Consider the following 18,038-nt stretch of genomic DNA (forward strand, 5'->3'; position numbering starts at 1 on the left):
CAACGTTTTGTTGATATTGTGAGTGCACACAAATAAAAGTAGACCCTTTACAGTTACGAATGATGTATTACTCTTACCTTTATGAGCAAAAATGACGGTGTATCCACTGAAAAAAAATGGCGTCTCTATGTCCTGCAAAGTGCGCTTCAGCTTGCACTCTCTGCACAAACTATTGGATACAGCGCACATTTATCTAGGTTTAACGTTTAAACATTGTTATATGCTTGAACTGTTTTATATCTATAGATTTTATTTTAGTCAAGTTGTGATGATTTGAGAAGGCTAAATTGATCAAACATATGCTCACTGTCTGCCGCTGGCCACTTGGTCGTTACTTTAAATGCGTAACGTTAGGCTATGTGAGTACTGCTCATGTCTGAAAATAATACATGAAAAACAAAATTATTTTACATAAAAACATTAGGCTATATCTTATATTTATTTAGTAAATTTTTAAATTAATGTAAAAACTAAAATTAATTGTAAAACTGAAAGTAATTTTTAAAAATTGTGTTCAGCATGGTGGGCTGCATTTAAATTCGTGATGGGCCGCGGGTTGAGAACCACTGAGTTAGACCTATCTGACTGCACCATCTAGAGTTTCATGCCAGAACTCTGTTTTTCAATAACAGTGTTGATATTGAAGAGTTGGTGTCATAATCCACCTTAATTCAATTCAAATTTTGTTCCCATCCAATATTGTTAGTGCAGTTAAATCGATAATATAATTATCTTTTAAATGGCTTCTGAACCCGAAAACAAACACACAAACATAAACAACTGCAAAATTATGTGTCCCATGGAAAATCATGGAAAATTAAATGTTTATTGATTTTTACCAAAATGACCAACTCACCTGTTTTGATCACCACACCCTCTGTGTTTCCACTCTTGCAGTCTAGTCCTCCGGAGTAGATGGCGCTGACATAGAAGCTGTAGGTTTGGCCACAGACGGTGTCGGTGAAATAACAGGAGGTTTCCCCAGTGACGCATTCCATTACCAGTTCATCCGAGTCCACAGCAATGGCGAAGTAATAAGCCGTGTTGTTGGTGGGCTCCCACGAGAACAAGATGACATTAGTGGAGCACTCGCGGTACACTTTTGGCGCTTTGGGTGGGCATGGTGCTGTTAGTTTGAGAGAAGGGGGAAAGAAATGCATTTGCTAGTGAAATATACAATTCCTATTTGGTTTAAAGAGACAGTTCACCCAGAAATGAAAGCCCATGTTGTTTGAAACCTGTATGACTTACTTCAAACGCAAAAGGAGATATTTTCAAGAATAACCGCTGTTTTGTCTATACAATGAAAGTAAATGGGGTCCAAAATAAACAACATTGGACCCCACTGACTAATTTTATGGACAAAATCCCTCCAAAATATCTTCTGCAGAAGAAAGAAAGCCATACCGGTTGACATGAGGGTGATTAATGATGACAGAGTTTTCATTTTTGGGTGGATAGTAGATAAAAAACAACCTGAGAGAGATAACCTTAGAGAAGGCAGGTAGATTTACTAACTTAAGGGCTAAGTTAGGACTGCCACCTGATACCGCACGACCTTCCATAAAAAATATCTGCTTCAATAGATCGTAAAGCTCATTAAATCTACATGACAGTAATTCCTGGGTGTGTTCCCCCTCAGACTTGCTACACCACGACAGGATTTCCTGCTCACCTCCCAGAGGACTGGATCAGGTGTGAGCGTGACCTTTGAGAAAGGACATCTTTACCTGTCTCGAAGATGTAGCTGCCGTCGGAAGTGCTTTCACAGTTAGCGATGGCTATAATCCGTACGGCGTACCGTTCTCCACAGACCAGATTCGAGATCTGGCAGGTGGTGTCCATGGAAGTGCAGTTGAGCGACCGGCCTTGACCATCTGTAATGACGGCACGGTACGACGTGGCACCAAAAGCCACATCCCAACTAACCGTTGCCGTAGAAGTACGACAGCTGTACTCCACAGAGATGGAGGAAACTGTTGCAATGGCTGAGATAAACAAGAAGTAATATGTTATATACAGTATCTGCATATCCAGATGCTGCAAAAACCAGCATTGGTTTCTAGGCTTGGTTTATGCTTAGTATTGATTCTGGACTAGAATTTTGTCCAACCGAAGTCTTGGTTAGGCAAGTCTAGAAGCATCCAAAACACATCAAGGCATAAATCTACTGCTTTATGATTTCATTCAAAGGTTTCGCTCTGAAATGTTCTGCCTCGTCTTGACTTACTGGAAGTTGTGTAGGTGACATTATTGGACTCTCCTGGTTCAAGGAACATGTTGATAGATGCAACCCCTATTGTGTATGTTGTACACGGCTCCAGGTTTGAGATGTTCACAGGGGAAGCAGTGACATTCTTAATAAGCGGGGGAAATCCCGGCTTGTTATTGGCCATCACTGAAAGCTGGTAAAGCAGGACACCTGAGATGGCGTTCCATGTTACGCGAGCCGTGGTCTGCGTTAACTCGTTCACAGCCACATTATCTGGTGGCTGCACCACTGTGGAACAAAAATATTTTCTTATTGTCAATTATAGAAAGGCAAGATTTCATTGATGGTAGCAAAGCTGCTGTAAAATAGCACAAAACTGGAAAGAACTGTGAGTAGACTTACATGTTCTGATGGTTCTGACAAGGCTCTTGGTGCCGAGTCCTGCAGAATTGGCGGAATAAACGTAACAGCTGTACGAAGTGGCTCGCTGGAGGTTGTCTATCTGTCCACTTAGCGAGGTGAATGTGAGGTTATGAGTCTCAGGATGGAAAGTTCCATTCACCACCAAAATGTATTTATCAGCTCCTTGTGCACTGGACCAGTCAAACCTGATGGAGGTGCTTGATATTGCCTTTGAATATGTTATTTGTGAGGTGGCAGGAACTGCATGCACAAATGAAATGAAATTAATTAAAAATGTAACAATTCCAGAAATTTGTTAAGAAATGTGTGGGTCGCTAACGTACTTGTCTGTGCTGTCTGGGAGTTGATGCATGCCACATAATTTAACACAAACACTTTAAAAGTCACTAGATAAATGTTTCCCGGTCTTAAGCCTTGGACCAGTCGCTCCACAGCGGACGCAGTGAGTGTAATAGTGACAGGTGCTGTGTTGGTTGCATTCACAACCCTGACATCCAGAATATAGTTTGTCGCTCCTGTAAACTTGTTCCATTTTACAAGCAGAGATGATGCAGTGGATGATGATATTGATGTTATGTTACAGTCTGGAGGAGACAAAAATGTTAAGCTACAACAATGTGCACTAATACTATATATTTAGTTAAATACATTTCTAAAATAAATAAAAAATTAAAATTCCTAATATAAATGAAACATAATTTACTGAACTGTGATACATAATATTAAACATTATTAATATTCTAAAATAAATATTAAATAAGTATTAAAATACTTACTTGCGGTAGCTTCTTTTACCTTCGAACAAAGAAAAATATGATACTCAAATTAATCATAAGGATTTCAAACACAAAAAATGAACAATAAATCATTAACGGATCATAACAGATTAATAAATACCTGTGTCACTGAAAATAGCGTTACAAAGATGCACAGTGTTCCTGGAAGATGCATCTCTGATTTGATGTATAAGGTGCTAATAAGTTACAGGTAAGTTATGATACATACGCTTGCTAATATGGAGAGAAATCTGAAATCTTTGGTGGCACGGTGCAAGTATACCTGCTCTGTGAGAACCAATCAGTGCATCCAAAATGCAAAATGAGGGCAGGTGGATGCCTCTGGGCTGAAGACATCATCTAAGTAACTCTGTGTGTTTGTTTGTGTGTGTGTGTGTTTTTTTAATAGGTAAAGGGTAGGCTGGGGGTCTAGTGGTTATTGTTTGACAAATTAAGACCACAAACTTTGACACTAGTTCTTTCTAGATATGCTCCATATTTTTTATAATTATTTTAAAATTATAATTAGTTTAAATGAAGAGCATACAGGTATGTTAGGATTATTTTTGAGTGGTAAGTGATATAGGATAGCTTGTTAGTCATTAGGTTTCAGGGAAACAGGCTCAGGATAATGGAAAGAGTGAAATTCCCATCCTTGTACTGGCTTGCCTCAAGCAGTCTGGTGTAATGTTAAAGAAAGATTCAATTACTGGATATTAAACATATTTCCCCTATTATTTCACTTTAATACTGGTTTAATATTGTCTTCGGTAATGATGATGTTGAATGTGTGAATGGGTTGGTCTTTTGAATTAGTTTTCCCAATAAATGACATGAATACTGATTGAAACCAATTTGCATATTTGACTCATGTAAGGTTGCAACTGAATTGAATCAGTTCAGTTGGATTGATGACTGTTTTCAGTAAATCATTTATTATAAAGTTATTAATTTACCTTTCACTGAATTGACAATGGTACATTAACTGAAAAGGAGTTAATACTGTAAATGGTTATTCTTTTTAACGTTTTTATATAAAAAAAAAAATTTAATCGTAAACTTTTTTTAGCTTTCTTAATTCTTTAATCTGCATCTTAAGCTGAATATTTGCTGATATAATGATAAAAATGACAAACTAGTGGCCGAAGATCATACATGTACAGTTCATTTGCCAATAAAAGTGAAACAGGTGCAAAACTGTAGCTATTTAGCTTTCTTTCTTTTTTTTACCAAATCATAAATATATATATAGAGAGAGAGATTTTGAAAGAATTTCAACTCTATTCTGTAAGTCATTCACTTTTTTGTGTGTAATTTGATAAAAGCTTTTTTATTGTTTATTTTAGTCACTGTGTCATTCATTTAACTTATGTAATCTTGTTTCGGAAGTTCTTTTTTTCTCTGATTTTTCCCCCCCATCTCTTCCATCAGGATCATTTAGCTTACAATTTCCTGTAAGGAAGTGGCCGTAGGTCACACCTGTCTAATACATAACTGCTAATGCTATATCTTATTTCTTCTAATATTATAAAGTTTAAAAGTCTAGAGCCTCGTCACTGCAAAATATGAGAGATCTTCCTTTCTGAGCTGCACTGGGAATGCCGAAAGCACTAGAATGTTACGCTATCAAAATTCATCATTGTGCCTAAAACCGTGTGTGCTGGTACTTTAAAGAGAAAGATAATGAAGGAATAGAGTGTCTTTGTCTCGGTCTCACTGATCCCAGAAAGAAGAAGCTATAAGGGAAAGCAAATCTGCCTCTTCGATTCAGAGCCTGAAACATACACCCAACTCTGTCCAGCCAGCTCAAATGGTTTTGTATGGTGGTTAAGATCAGTGTCTTTAATGTTATAGTTTCTTTTACTTTAACACAGGTGGAGTCCAGGCCTGATCCGGTTTGCTTCCCAGTAGTGAATGAGAATCACTTGTTTAATTCATCTCTTCTGTGGAAGCACTAATCGTAGTTTTTGAGAAGGAGCTTGATTCAGACTTAAAAAGAAATCGCACCTTCATAATTATAATGAAAGGTGACGTTGGAATTTAAGTTGCGTATAAACAAAACGTTTAACTTTGAACAAAGTTCCATCACAACCATCATACTTTGTCCTTCAGAACATCGCCGAAGATGCTTTATTACTCAAATGTGGCCCTTTTTGTCTTCAGGAAACTTGGAGTATGTTCAGGTATGATGCACTGAAGTAAAGTCTGATGTTTCTCCTCAAATTCATTGAAAAAGTTGAAACAAATGAGACAGAGTAAAGGGCTATAATATTAATGTGCTAATACACTACACAGCTTTTAGTCCCACTTCATATTTGGTGTCTTTAAATACTATGTACTTAATAAAATAATGATTAACTGATAATGATAATTGGTGTGTGCCTATTGTGTTCATGTTTAATTGCTAAACACTTTTGCTGCTATTGAGGTGGGATACAGGTAAGTTTAGGGACAGGTTTGGTGGTATGATTAGGTTTATGGGGTAGATGTAACTACAGAAATGAATTACGGGTGTAAATACAGGATGGTATTTTCAAATACAAGTACAATGTAAAAACGTTTATGTAGGCTACACAATAATTGCATTGTTTCAAATTATTAATTTAAATGTAAGAACATAATAGTTAACGACACCTATAAAGTGGGTCCCTACTTTTCAAATCTGAACACGTTAAAACACTGGGCTTCACACATTTGGCTTTATACGGCTTTATAAGACTTGCACGCAAAAAACATATGGAAGCCCGTTAGGCCTAAAGAACACAAAGACTTCTTATCTCACGATTGTGACCTTTTTATCTTGCAGTTGCGAGTTATTTCTCACAACTGTAACTTTTCCTCCCAGTTTTTTTTTTTCTCACAATTCTGAGAAAAGCCCAAGCTGTGAGATATCACAATTCTAATATTCTTTTCTCACAATTTTGAGTTTATATCTCACAAGTCAGACATTGTTTCTCAGAATTGCGAGTTTGTCTTGGCAAAAGTTGTTTAACTGATAATGATAATTGGTGTGTGCCTATTGTGTTCATGTTTAATTGCTAAACACTTTTGCTGCTATTGAGGTGGGATACAGGTAAGTTTAGGGACAGGTTTGGTGGTATGATTAGGTTTATGGGGTAGATGTAACTACAGAAATGAATTACGGGTGTAAATACTGGTATTTTCAAATACAAGTACAATGTAAAAACGTTTATGTAGGCTACACAATAATTGCATTGTATCAAATTATTAATTTAAATGTAAGAACATAATAGTTAACGACACCTATAAAGTGGGTCCCTACTTTTCAAATCTGAACACGTTAAAACACTGGGCTTCACACATTTGGCTTTATACGGCTTTATATAACTTGCACGCAAAAAACATATGGAAGCCCGTTAGGCCTAAAGAACACAAAGACTTCTTATCTCACGATTGTGATCTTTTTATCTTGCAGTTGCGAGTTATTTCTCACAACTGTAACTTTTCCTCCCAGTTTTTTTTTTTCTCACAATTCTGAGAAAAGCCCAAGCTGTGAGATATCACAATTCTAATATTCTTTTCTCACAATTTTGAGTTTATATCTCACAAGTCAGACATTGTTTCTCAGAATTGCGAGTTTGTCTTGGCAAAAGTTGTATAGTATATTCTACAGACGAATCTGAGATTAGCCTACTTGGGCCTGTTAGAAGAAAAATATTAGAATCAGGAGATTTAATTTCTTGTAGTAGAAACCAAATCTGTAAGTATTTATTTACCTGGTATATACGAGTCATCAGTAGGCTAATCTTTCCCACAGGGTGAATGATCAGTGTCTTTGTATGGCACGCGTTTGAGGCACATCTTTTCTCTCAGAAGCTATACATTGCTCAGGTTTTAGGCACCTATTGTTCATGCAAGACAATGACAGGTCTGTCTCACGTTCTACCCACATGCTGTAGGTACGGTATCTCTCTGTCATATCAGTGCATCTGTCAGCAATGTTATTGTTATATTTATGCATTTTGCTGACACTTACACAAAGCTAGAGTGCACTCACAGTACTGTATATGATATATCAAATATGAGTTATTTGGCCAGTTTTCTATTATACGTAGTTAATATATCCCAAAGTATTAAACTGGGCATGAATGCTTCTAATCATGTGACTTTTTGAGTAGTTGTGTGCTATTACTTAAGTGGTTAGACTAAAAAAAGGGAAGGACAATAAAAGAGACAAAAAAAATCAATTTTGATTGCAGCACTACTTACAAGTTCTTAAAAAATGTAAAAATCTAAAGAAAATGCCAGTGGTCCTTGCCAATGCAAAACCAATGGCCACAATAATAGAATGTTGTGGGTACTTGCTATAACATTGCTATTATGGCTGCTGTGATGTTACTAAATGTTTGCAAGGTTGTTCCGGGTGGTTTTATATGTTATGTGATATTTGGGTTTTCTGGGTGGTTGCTAGTTAGCTTCAAGTCTCTATACCATATTCAGTTTTTCAGTGTAACTCTGTGGAAGGTTTTCATTTGATTTGAGGTATTGCTCACATCACCCACAGCACAGATGGTGCAGGATGAGTTACTGAAGTTGAATATTTATTGTTCAGGGTGTGTTCAAATCCAGTATTGGTAACAGTGATGCTTATCTTAGCAAGTGCCACTAAATATGGTGTTATGTAAGAAAACATAATATATTCTGGTGTGTTAGTTTTCATGAAGTAGATGATAACACAGCTCAGGAATCTATGTTCGTGACATGGATTTGTCTCTTTTGTGTGTCATGCCATGTCTTTGAGGTATTTTGCAGCTTAAAATTATAATATTTCCCATCTGGGTTTCATTTATAAATATACGTGCCATTAGATAGATAGAAAAATATGCATGTGAGCGAGTCGTGTGCTGATCTTCAATGAAAAGGCAGAGAAAGAGAAAGTTCCTATCAACTGATAAATATGTGGTTTGTGACTTTTGCGACTTTTCTGCATTTGAGATGGAAACCTTTTGTTCTTCTGACTGTTTACACCAGTTATTAGAAACAGAACAGTATTGTCAAATTATGCAAAATTATGCAAATAAAATGGTCAAATAAATGTAATAGCGTTTAACATTTAGTCAATCTAAAGAATTAATGTGTTAACTTTAGCAGCACTATAACGTACATAAAATAAATATATAAATAGCAAATAGTGGGAAAAAAATCTGAAATGTTAATAAAAAAAAAAATTCTCAATATGTAATGCTTCATGCTGTTTATTAAGAGTACTAAAGGCTGCTATTGTATTGAGGTTCTCAGGCTGTAGGTCATTAGTAAACATACATATTTTGCAAATTCAATGTAATATATCATCCAAAGGACACATGACCTGGGGCAGACACTGAACATGAAACTTGTGATGTTCGAATTTCCCATCCTAGTTCAGAGGAGGTCTACCCAGTATAAAACACACTGGTCCACTCCCTTTGGAGGCTTGCTGCTTAGGGGAATTCCTACAAATGCTTATAGTGTTGTTCGAATCATTACACTACAATTAACATAGTCATTTTTCTTGTGACATTATGATATTACTTTTCTTGGACATGTAAACATTTGGGCTTCATGACATGCTTTGAATATCAGGAAATTACAGTATAAATGCAAACGTCATAATACAAAGGAAATGTATGTATAAAATATCACACATTTAGAAATGGTTAACAATTTGATTGAAAAATATATTTTTTTGTTTTCATGTTTAAAAGACCTTAAAGATACACATACATTTTCATTGAGCCAATTGTTATAGGTATTGCTGGCAAACAGTATATAAATGTGGCGAGATGAAAATGGTGAGAAGAGAATGCCCTGTTGTCTCCGTTGATGACGTCAGAGCTCCATCTTCTTTCATCTGTGCCCTTTGACAGAAGACAAAAAGACATGAGAACCGGACATTTGCGGGAGGTCCAACTTTGATCATATACACACTGAAATGTATATGGCCTATACATCATTCATGTCATGTCAAAGACAAGATCCTGCAACATTCTCATAATAGTTTTGTCTTTTTTTCCACAGCATCTCAGCACACACACACACACAAACTGAATTATCACATAGTCCTAAGTATTCAGACCCTTTGCTGTGACACTCATATATTTAACTCAGGTGCTGTCCATTTCTTCTGATCATCCTTGAGATGGTTCTACACCTTCATTTGAGTCCAGCTGTGTTTGATTATACTGATTGGACTTGATTAGGAAAGCCACACACCTGTCTATATAAGACCTTACAGCTCACAGTGCATGTCAGAACAAATGAGAATCATGAGGTCAAAGGAACTTATATATATATATATATTATTTTACATAGGGGAAGTGCTTAATTGTCATGAAAATAATGTCTGAAGTAGGATTTCTTTTAAAATATGATTAGATTTTTTCAGACTTTATAAGATTTTATTTTTATTCCTAAATGTTTTAAGACAAGTAACAAGACACTTTATCATTTATCATATCTGAAGACATTTTGACTGAGATGCGCATCTGGAGTCCCAAGAGCACAAGTGTCATATTTTATTGTCACAGGCTGTATAGCAATAAACTAATCTTATGGTGGACACAAAGGCCTCCAGTTTTGGATTCCCTGGGTAAATCTGTCCCATGAGACTCCGCATCTGTATGTGATGACAGCAAATGTAAACATTCAGTCATAATTTATGTGCAATTACTCACAAAAAGGTTTTAGTCCACACTCCTCCGGCCTCGATAGATCACTGCAGATCCACAGAAAAGCAGTTATATAGCACTGAGTCATAGAGAATGTACTTGGAAGAGCTTGTCATTTCTAAATGTCTATTTTTTGACGTGTATATTTTTTTAAATAGTACTATATAATATTCAAATGATATAATATTATATTGATATATATTATAAATATTTAAAAGTGTATGATTGAAGATGAGTTTCAATAAGAATACACACCCATTCCCACAGTGTTTCCAGAACAGGAGACTGAAAAAAAAGAAGAAAGAAACGTCATTTTACAAGATTAAAATGTGATGTTTTATTCATATTTTTTTCTTGTGTTATTTATAATTAAAACATCATTTTGTACCTGAGTAGAGTCTTCTGGGGCAGTATGTGACCTTCGAACCCTCTTGTGTTAAGGGAGCGACCACGACAGTGTATACTTCCCCACACAGGATCTCAGAGATGTCACATCCATGAGCCCCATTTGTGGCACTGCAGGTGTAGTTGGATCTGGTACCGTGCAGGTCGGCTGTGTAGTTGTACAGGCCGGGAGAAGAGCGCCAGTACACCCGAAGAGTGTTGTTATCCATCCGGTAGAGTCTCACGCTGGACGGACAACACGCACCTGAGAGAGGTTACAGATAATGAAAATGAGATAGAATGGTGAAAGTTTCCATTTTTCATTGATTTATTCAAAACTTTGCGTAAATCATTCTTAAAACCATTAGTAAGTATGATTATATTGAATCTATGCAAAAAATAGTTTTACAACTGATTTACACAGACATTTTGCTTGTTTCTTTATTCCATCTGTCATTTATTTGATTTCATTTAATTCATTTTAAATATATTTTTAATTAGACATTAGATAAACAAAATGTCAGATTGTCATATATTAGATCTTCATTTTTTATTTCTCAATCACATGATGTTGTTTTAATGAAACCCTTTACTTGCCTGTTTTGATTTTGTGTTTTGTTTTATTATTAATCATTTCACTTTTTTATTTGTAATTAATCTTCATTCTTTTTACTCTCATATATTGTTTTTGTCTTTGTTTTCTTAAGTGCACTGAGAAGCTACCTTTAAAGGTACAAGTATTAATAATATTCATATAAATAGGAATAATAAATGTAATAATACTAATAACTATTATTATTACTATTATTTTTATTTTAAAGAAAGAGCACAAGCTTAAAGTATAAATCGATAGAAGAACACCAGGTTGAATTAAAAGCATCTACTAGAGTAAATGACTATTAACCAGTCAAATGTTTGCAAATGCTGAATCCGTAGTAAATAATTTTGTGTTTTGTTTTTTTAATAATTTCAATTTTTTTATTTTTTATTCTTTATTATTATTATTATTTTAAATATTTGTATTTAATTCCTTATTATTCGTTTTCTTATATGAATTTAAAACTATTTTTAAGGGGGTTATATATAAAAAATATATATTATTTTTAATTAATCATATAAATAGATAGATAGATGGACGGACGGACGGACAGACAGACAGACAGACAGATAGAATGTGAACAAGCACTTCTCAAGAAAATAAGTTTGTTGGAAAAAGGACACCATATTTAATCTAAAGCACATACTCGAGTAAATGACCAGTTATGTGGTTAAATATGTTAGTGTCTAATCTGTAGTGATGCCATGAGAAAGCTTCTTTACTCACTTGCAGAGAAACCGTGGTAACTGCACTCTGATTTATGTCCAGTAATGCTGAAGGCCTCCAGCGACACATTGTAGCTGGTGCCACATGTGATGCATCCCAGCAGGCAGTGGGTGTCCATGGTGTGACATCTGGCGTGACCTCTGGGGGATGTCAAAGAGGTGACATAAGACCGCGCCCCTGTGGCAGCCGACCAAGTGATGTTTGTCATAGACTGGGTCACCTGCTCAACACTCAGAGTTTCTGGACAACAGGGTCCTGGAGAGAGAAAGGGGACATTTATTTATCGCTTGACCATTGTCAACCATTAATTATCTATTTCCGGATGTTTTCTATCTTCATTACTGCACCTGTTTCCAGGGGAATGGAGTAGCTGGGAAGACTCTGTCCTGCTGTGGTTGTGGCGTAGGTGCTGACGTCATATGTGGATCCACAGGACACACTGATGTAGCAGGAAGTGCCGCTGGATGAGCAGGTGAGCGTGTCGGTGAGACCCATGGCGATCACAGTGTAGTTAGCCTCGGTGTTTGTAGCCATCCAGAACACCTCCACCGTGGAAGAGTTCACCTGAGTCACGTTGAGGATCAGAGGGGCACAGGGAGCTGAGAGAAAGAGAAATACGCTTAATTTCATAAAAACTGATGCCATGTTACAGTGATAAGATCATATGTGACCCTGGAGCTCAAAACCAGTCTTAAGTAGCACAAATATATTTGTAGCAATAGCCAAAAATACATTGTATGGGTTAAAATTATAGATTTTTCTTTTATGCCAAACATCATTAGTATATTAAGTAAAGATCATGTTCCATGAAGATATTTTGTAAATTTCCTTCCTTTGATAAATATATCAAAACTTAATTTTTGATTAGTAATATGCATTGCTAAGGACTTCATTTGGACAACTTTAAAGGCAATTTTCTCAATATTTAGATTTTTTTTGCACCCTCATATTCCAGATTTTCAAATAGTTGTATCTCCGCCAAATATTGTCCTATCCTAACAAGCTTATTTATTCAAATTTCAGACGATGTATAAATCTCAATTTAAAAAACTGACCCTTATGACTGCTTTTGTGGTCCAGGGTCACATATAGTATAGCAATACTATAGTACTTTGAAATATACCACGGTAATGAAACTAAAGTTATTCAGATTATTTTAGGAAAACCTTCACTATTTTCACTTTGTGTTTTGTTTTATTAAAAATTAATATTTTTTTTCTACCCATGTTAATTTTGTTTAATAAATAATTGATTTTATTATTTTTTTATTTATATTTTTAAATATGCTTAATTATTTTTTTATTTCATATCTTGTTTTTGTCATTTTGTTTTTATATATAAAGTGCATTGAAAAGCTACCTTTAAATGTGTTATATAAAAACAATATTAATATTTATATAAATCATGAATATTTTAATCATAATCATAATAATATTTAATATTACTACTTTTAAAGGTACTATGTAAAATATATTATTCATATTTATATAAATATCATTAATATTTCTAATAATAATATAATTATAACAGTATTTCGGAAGTACTTTGAGAATCATGTAAATGCAAAATAATAATAATAATACTGATTATTATTTATATAATTTATTATTATTATTACTATTATACCATTGTATTTTTGGAAATACTTTGAATAAATGCAATTGTATTTGTATATGAAATTGTATTTATACAATGTTAATTTCAATAATTGTTACATTATATTTATATTGTATTCAAAGTACCTAAAAAACCATGGTACTACTATTGTAACTATACAACAAAACATGGTACCATCATGGTACTTTTTGTATGCGGCATATTGCCCAGCAGTATCTTGTGGGTTCACATGCAAATGAGCATTTATGTGCGTACCTGTCCGGCGTGTATGTGCACTACAGGTGTTATTGCATCCTTGTGTCTCACTGCAGGGCCGCACCACCACGCTATACAGGCTGTCACAGGTGAGATCAGACAGCGCACACACAGGAGCCGTGTCGTTGCAGTGGATCCATTCGCTTCCGTCTGCAGCGATCGTCTCGTATAACTCAGCTCCTCGAACTGAAGACCACGAGATCTCTAAAGTCTCGGTGGAAATCAGAGACACTGACAAGTTGTTTGGACAGCAGGGGACTGAGGACAGAGAGAGATGCATATCAAATTTCGTACCAAATATTCTTGTGCAAAATTGCATCTGTTAAATAAATCAATGTAAATCTATGTGCATGTAATACAGACTTGTAGACGATGTATAAATCTCAATTTAAAAAACTGACCCTTATGACTGCTTTTGTGGTCCAGGGTCACATATAGTATAGCAATACTATAGTACTTTGAAATATACCACGGTAATGAAACTAAAGTTATTCAGATTATTTTAGGAAAACCTTCACTATTTTCACTTTGTGTTTTGTTTTATTAAAAATTAATATTTTTTTTCTACCCATGTTAATTTTGTTTAATAAATAATTGATTTTATTATTTTTTTATTTATATTTTTAAATATGCTTAATTATTTTTTTATTTCATATCTTGTTTTTGTCATTTTGTTTTTATATATAAAGTGCATTGAAAAGCTACCTTTAAATGTGTTATATAAAAACAATATTAATATTTATATAAATCATGAATATTTTAATCATAATCATAATAATATTTAATATTACTACTTTTAAAGGTACTATGTAAAATATATTATTCATATTTATATAAATATCATTAATATTTCTAATAATAATATAATTATAACAGTATTTCGGAAGTACTTTGAGAATCATGTAAATGCAAAATAATAATAATAATACTGATTATTATTTATATAATTTATTATTATTATTACTATTATACCATTGTATTTTTGGAAATACTTTGAATAAATGCAATTGTATTTGTATATGAAATTGTATTTATACAATGTTAATTTCAATAATTGTTACATTATATTTATATTGTATTCAAAGTACCTAAAAAACCATGGTACTACTATTGTAACTATACAACAAAACATGGTACCATCATGGTACTTTTTGTATGCGGCATATTGCCCTTTTAGGACTTGCTTTCTTCTATGGATCACAAAAGCTGATATTTTGAAAGAAGACATTTTGGGTCCAATTGGCTTCCATAGTTTGGACAAAAAATACTGTGAAGGCAAAGGGACCCAAAACTGGTTACTAAAATTCTTCAAAATATATTATTTTGCGTTCCAGAGAAGAAAGGAAGTCATACATATTTGGAAAGAGGGTGAGAAAATGATAACAGAATTTTAATTTTGCCTGGACTATCTTTTTAAGGTTTGATTCATAATTTTATTTACATTTTACAAAATTATGAACAGATTATCTAGTACGTAGAGTCAGGCAAAACACTTCACGGAATGAGAGAATTTGTAAGGCTGAACATGTTGGTTGTGGCACACTGGGTCCCACCTCTTTCAATTAAAAGAGCCAAGCAGTTTATTGGGAAATGCATTGTGTGAACACATTCTGTTTAAAGTACTAGAAACAAGTAAGCCCTTACGTGTGATTTGGTAGACGGTGATGTCATCTCCTTGGTTACCATCTGGATCCCAGGCATTGCCCTTGATGCTGTAGGTGGTGCCAGGCTGAAGGTCAGTGAAGGTCATATTGGTCTCAGACGTGTTTAGTCTGACCCGCGTAGAGCCCTCCATGATCATGACCAGGCTGTATAGCACAGCGTGGTCCACTGGATTCCACTCTATCACAATGATGTCACTGCTGGGGGAGCTGGAAATCAGATCTGGGGCTACCAACACTGCAAACAGAGAGAAAAATAAATATTTTAATAACTTTAATAAAGACAGAAGGAATAGAACATGTTGACAAGACAGCAAGTGCATAATCACAGGCAAAGACTCAACAGTTACTGCCCCTACTGGTGAGTTTCGATCATTACAACGGGAAAAAAAATCCTGTCTAAATTAAATGGATAGTTCACCCAAATATGAAAAATTATATAATTATTATATATTATTATAATTTGCTCACCCTCATTTCATTCCAAACCTGTATGAGTTTCTTTCTTCTGTGGAACACAAAATAAGATATTTTGAAGAATGTTGGTAACCAAATGATTTTGGGTCCAGTTGACTCCCATATCTATATTTTTTGTCTACTATAGAAGTCAATGAGACCATTTGGGAACCATTTGGCTACTAGCATTCTTGAAAATGTCTTCTTTTGTGTTCCACGGAAGAAATAACATCATGCATATTTAGAATGACATGACAATGAGTAAATAATGATAGCATTTTTATTTTTGGGTGGACTATCCCCTTAATACACTATTATAGGAAAAATATTATTTGTTGTGAGATGTGCCAGTGCTTATCTGCAGATATACTATGACTAGTTTTAAAATGATACTAGTATAAATGTCTGATAGGGACAGATATAGGATCTTGAGACGGAAACAACAACCTGCAGCGTGTCTGTTGGGTGAAATGAGATAGAGACAGTGTAAGTCCTGTTGTTATAAATGAAACTTTATGAAACCCGTCCCTCTTATGTTACGTCAAAGCCGTTCCTTGGGGAGAAGCAACAGCCTAGTTCTCATGGTTTTATCTTTTCATTCAGTTTTGGGTATAAAGTCCAGCTCAAGGTGCAGTTACCGTCAACAGTCGGTAGAGCCAGAGGTACCAACTCTACACAATAGCTGGAGTAAACAATACTGTGTTATTGTTACAGGTTTTAAATACCAACTCATTGTCAACCAAGCAGGGAATAGTGCTCAAGTTTCCTTCTATTCTATGTTGTGTTATCTTTATAAAATAAGCTTTATATGAAAATGTCTGTGTTGGTTGGAAGGCTACAAGGTACACTTTTATTTGATCTTCATAGAGTTATGCCGTGGATTTGAGGACTACGTTTTCCATAATCCATATTAAATCAGTAAAGTATGGTAGTAAACTGGTTTTGAACGGAAAATGATTAATAACCGCAGATTAGCATAATTGTTTAGAATGATATATGTATTGAACTAACATATCAAATTTGAACAAATGTATAAGTTTGAGTAGGCCATCATGCTAGTCCTGTCTGGTTTGATGGTTTTATAGGGGTTTTGGGTTTGTCATTTCCATTTCTCATGCTGGCAGACCAGCTAGTTGGGCAGGTAACCAGTTGAAGACCACCTAAACCATGGTAAACCATCCTTTTTTTCTGTCACAAACAGCAGGGATGTTACCCCAAAAAAAGAAGAAGATAGAAGTATAAACTAGCCAAAGTATTAAGAAAAAGGCGTGTTTAAATCAAGCAGAAGGTGTTTTAATGAAAGTCATTTTACCTGTCCTAGCATTCACAGTTAGAGAAGGCTGACTCCTTCCCCCAGTGTTGACGGACATCACGCTGAGGGTGTATTGGGTGTAAGGCAGCAGACCGACCACTGTCCCGGGGGAAGTGTTCACCAGGCTTTCAGAGAAGAACCCATCCTCGTTCTCTGCCCGGATGATGTAGCTGGTGGCACCAGACACCACACCGAACTCCACTGTGATGCTGTCACTGTGTTTGGAGTAAGCCTGGTATATGAGGGGGACCTCAGGAGCTGATGGCACACAATACAAGAACATAATAATAATAATAAATGAAATTACAATAAATAAATTTATAGAAAAATATGAATCAATTATTCATTTTGTAATGATGGTAGATAAAGCACAGTTTTTAAAAAAAAAAATAATAATTATAATAATTCATAATATACTAAATGAATAAACACATACAAATAAATGCATACATTTATAATTTATAGATTGTAAATTGCCCTTCATAAAATCTGTGGCTCAGTGTTTTATTTATATACGTACAGACCGACCACTGTCCCGGGGGAAGTGTTCACCAGGCTTTCAGAGAAGAACCCATCCTCGTTCTCTGCCCGGATGATGTAGCTGGTGGCACCAGACACCACACCGAACTCCACTGTGATGCTGTCACTGTGTTTGGAGTAAGCCTGGTATATGAGGGGGACCTCAGGAGCTGATGGCACACAATACAAGAACATAATAATAATAATAAATGAAATTACAATAAATAAATTTATAGAAAAATATGAATCAATTATTCATTTTGTAATGATGGTAGATAAAGCACAGTTTTTAAAAAAAAAAATAATAATTATAATAATTCATAATATACTAAATGAATAAACACATACAAATAAATGCATACATTTATAATTTATAGATTGTAAAGTGCCCTTCATAAAATCTGTGGCTCAGTGTTTTATTTATATACGTA

General features: G+C 34.8%; 2 protein-coding genes across 2 annotated transcripts in view; both read right to left on the reverse strand.

Moving 5' to 3' along the window:
- The window catches only part of LOC107600093 (uncharacterized), a 59,218-nt gene extending 46,835 nt beyond the window's left edge, over positions 1-12,383 (reverse strand). Inside the window, exons 1-9 of the mRNA XM_016291884.1 lie at positions 12,135-12,383; positions 11,788-12,042; positions 10,468-10,728; positions 10,335-10,364; positions 10,106-10,126; positions 2,615-2,875; positions 2,231-2,500; positions 1,731-1,988; positions 857-1,126 (exon numbers count right to left, since the gene is read on the reverse strand). Coding sequence (XP_016147370.1) covers positions 857-1,126; positions 1,731-1,988; positions 2,231-2,500; positions 2,615-2,875; positions 10,106-10,126; positions 10,335-10,364; positions 10,468-10,728; positions 11,788-12,042; positions 12,135-12,321 — 1,813 coding nt within the window. The 5' untranslated portion in view covers positions 12,322-12,383. The remainder of the gene's footprint in view (positions 1-856; positions 1,127-1,730; positions 1,989-2,230; positions 2,501-2,614; positions 2,876-10,105; positions 10,127-10,334; positions 10,365-10,467; positions 10,729-11,787; positions 12,043-12,134) is intronic.
- A 2,449-nt stretch (positions 12,384-14,832) lies between these two features.
- Positions 14,833-18,038, reverse strand: part of LOC107600094 (fibronectin type III domain-containing protein 7-like) — a 5,070-nt gene continuing 1,864 nt past the window's right edge. The window contains exons 4-7 of the mRNA XM_016291885.1: positions 17,613-17,777; positions 17,089-17,346; positions 15,304-15,558; positions 14,833-14,849 (exon numbers count right to left, since the gene is read on the reverse strand). Of these exons, the coding sequence (XP_016147371.1) occupies positions 14,833-14,849; positions 15,304-15,558; positions 17,089-17,346; positions 17,613-17,777 (695 nt within the window). The remainder of the gene's footprint in view (positions 14,850-15,303; positions 15,559-17,088; positions 17,347-17,612; positions 17,778-18,038) is intronic.

The sequence above is a fragment of the Sinocyclocheilus grahami genome, unplaced genomic scaffold, assembly GCF_001515645.1.
Source record: "Sinocyclocheilus grahami isolate Dianchi unplaced genomic scaffold, SAMN03320097.WGS_v1.1 scaffold277.1, whole genome shotgun sequence".
NCBI classification, from domain to species: Eukaryota; Metazoa; Chordata; class Actinopteri; order Cypriniformes; family Cyprinidae; genus Sinocyclocheilus; species Sinocyclocheilus grahami.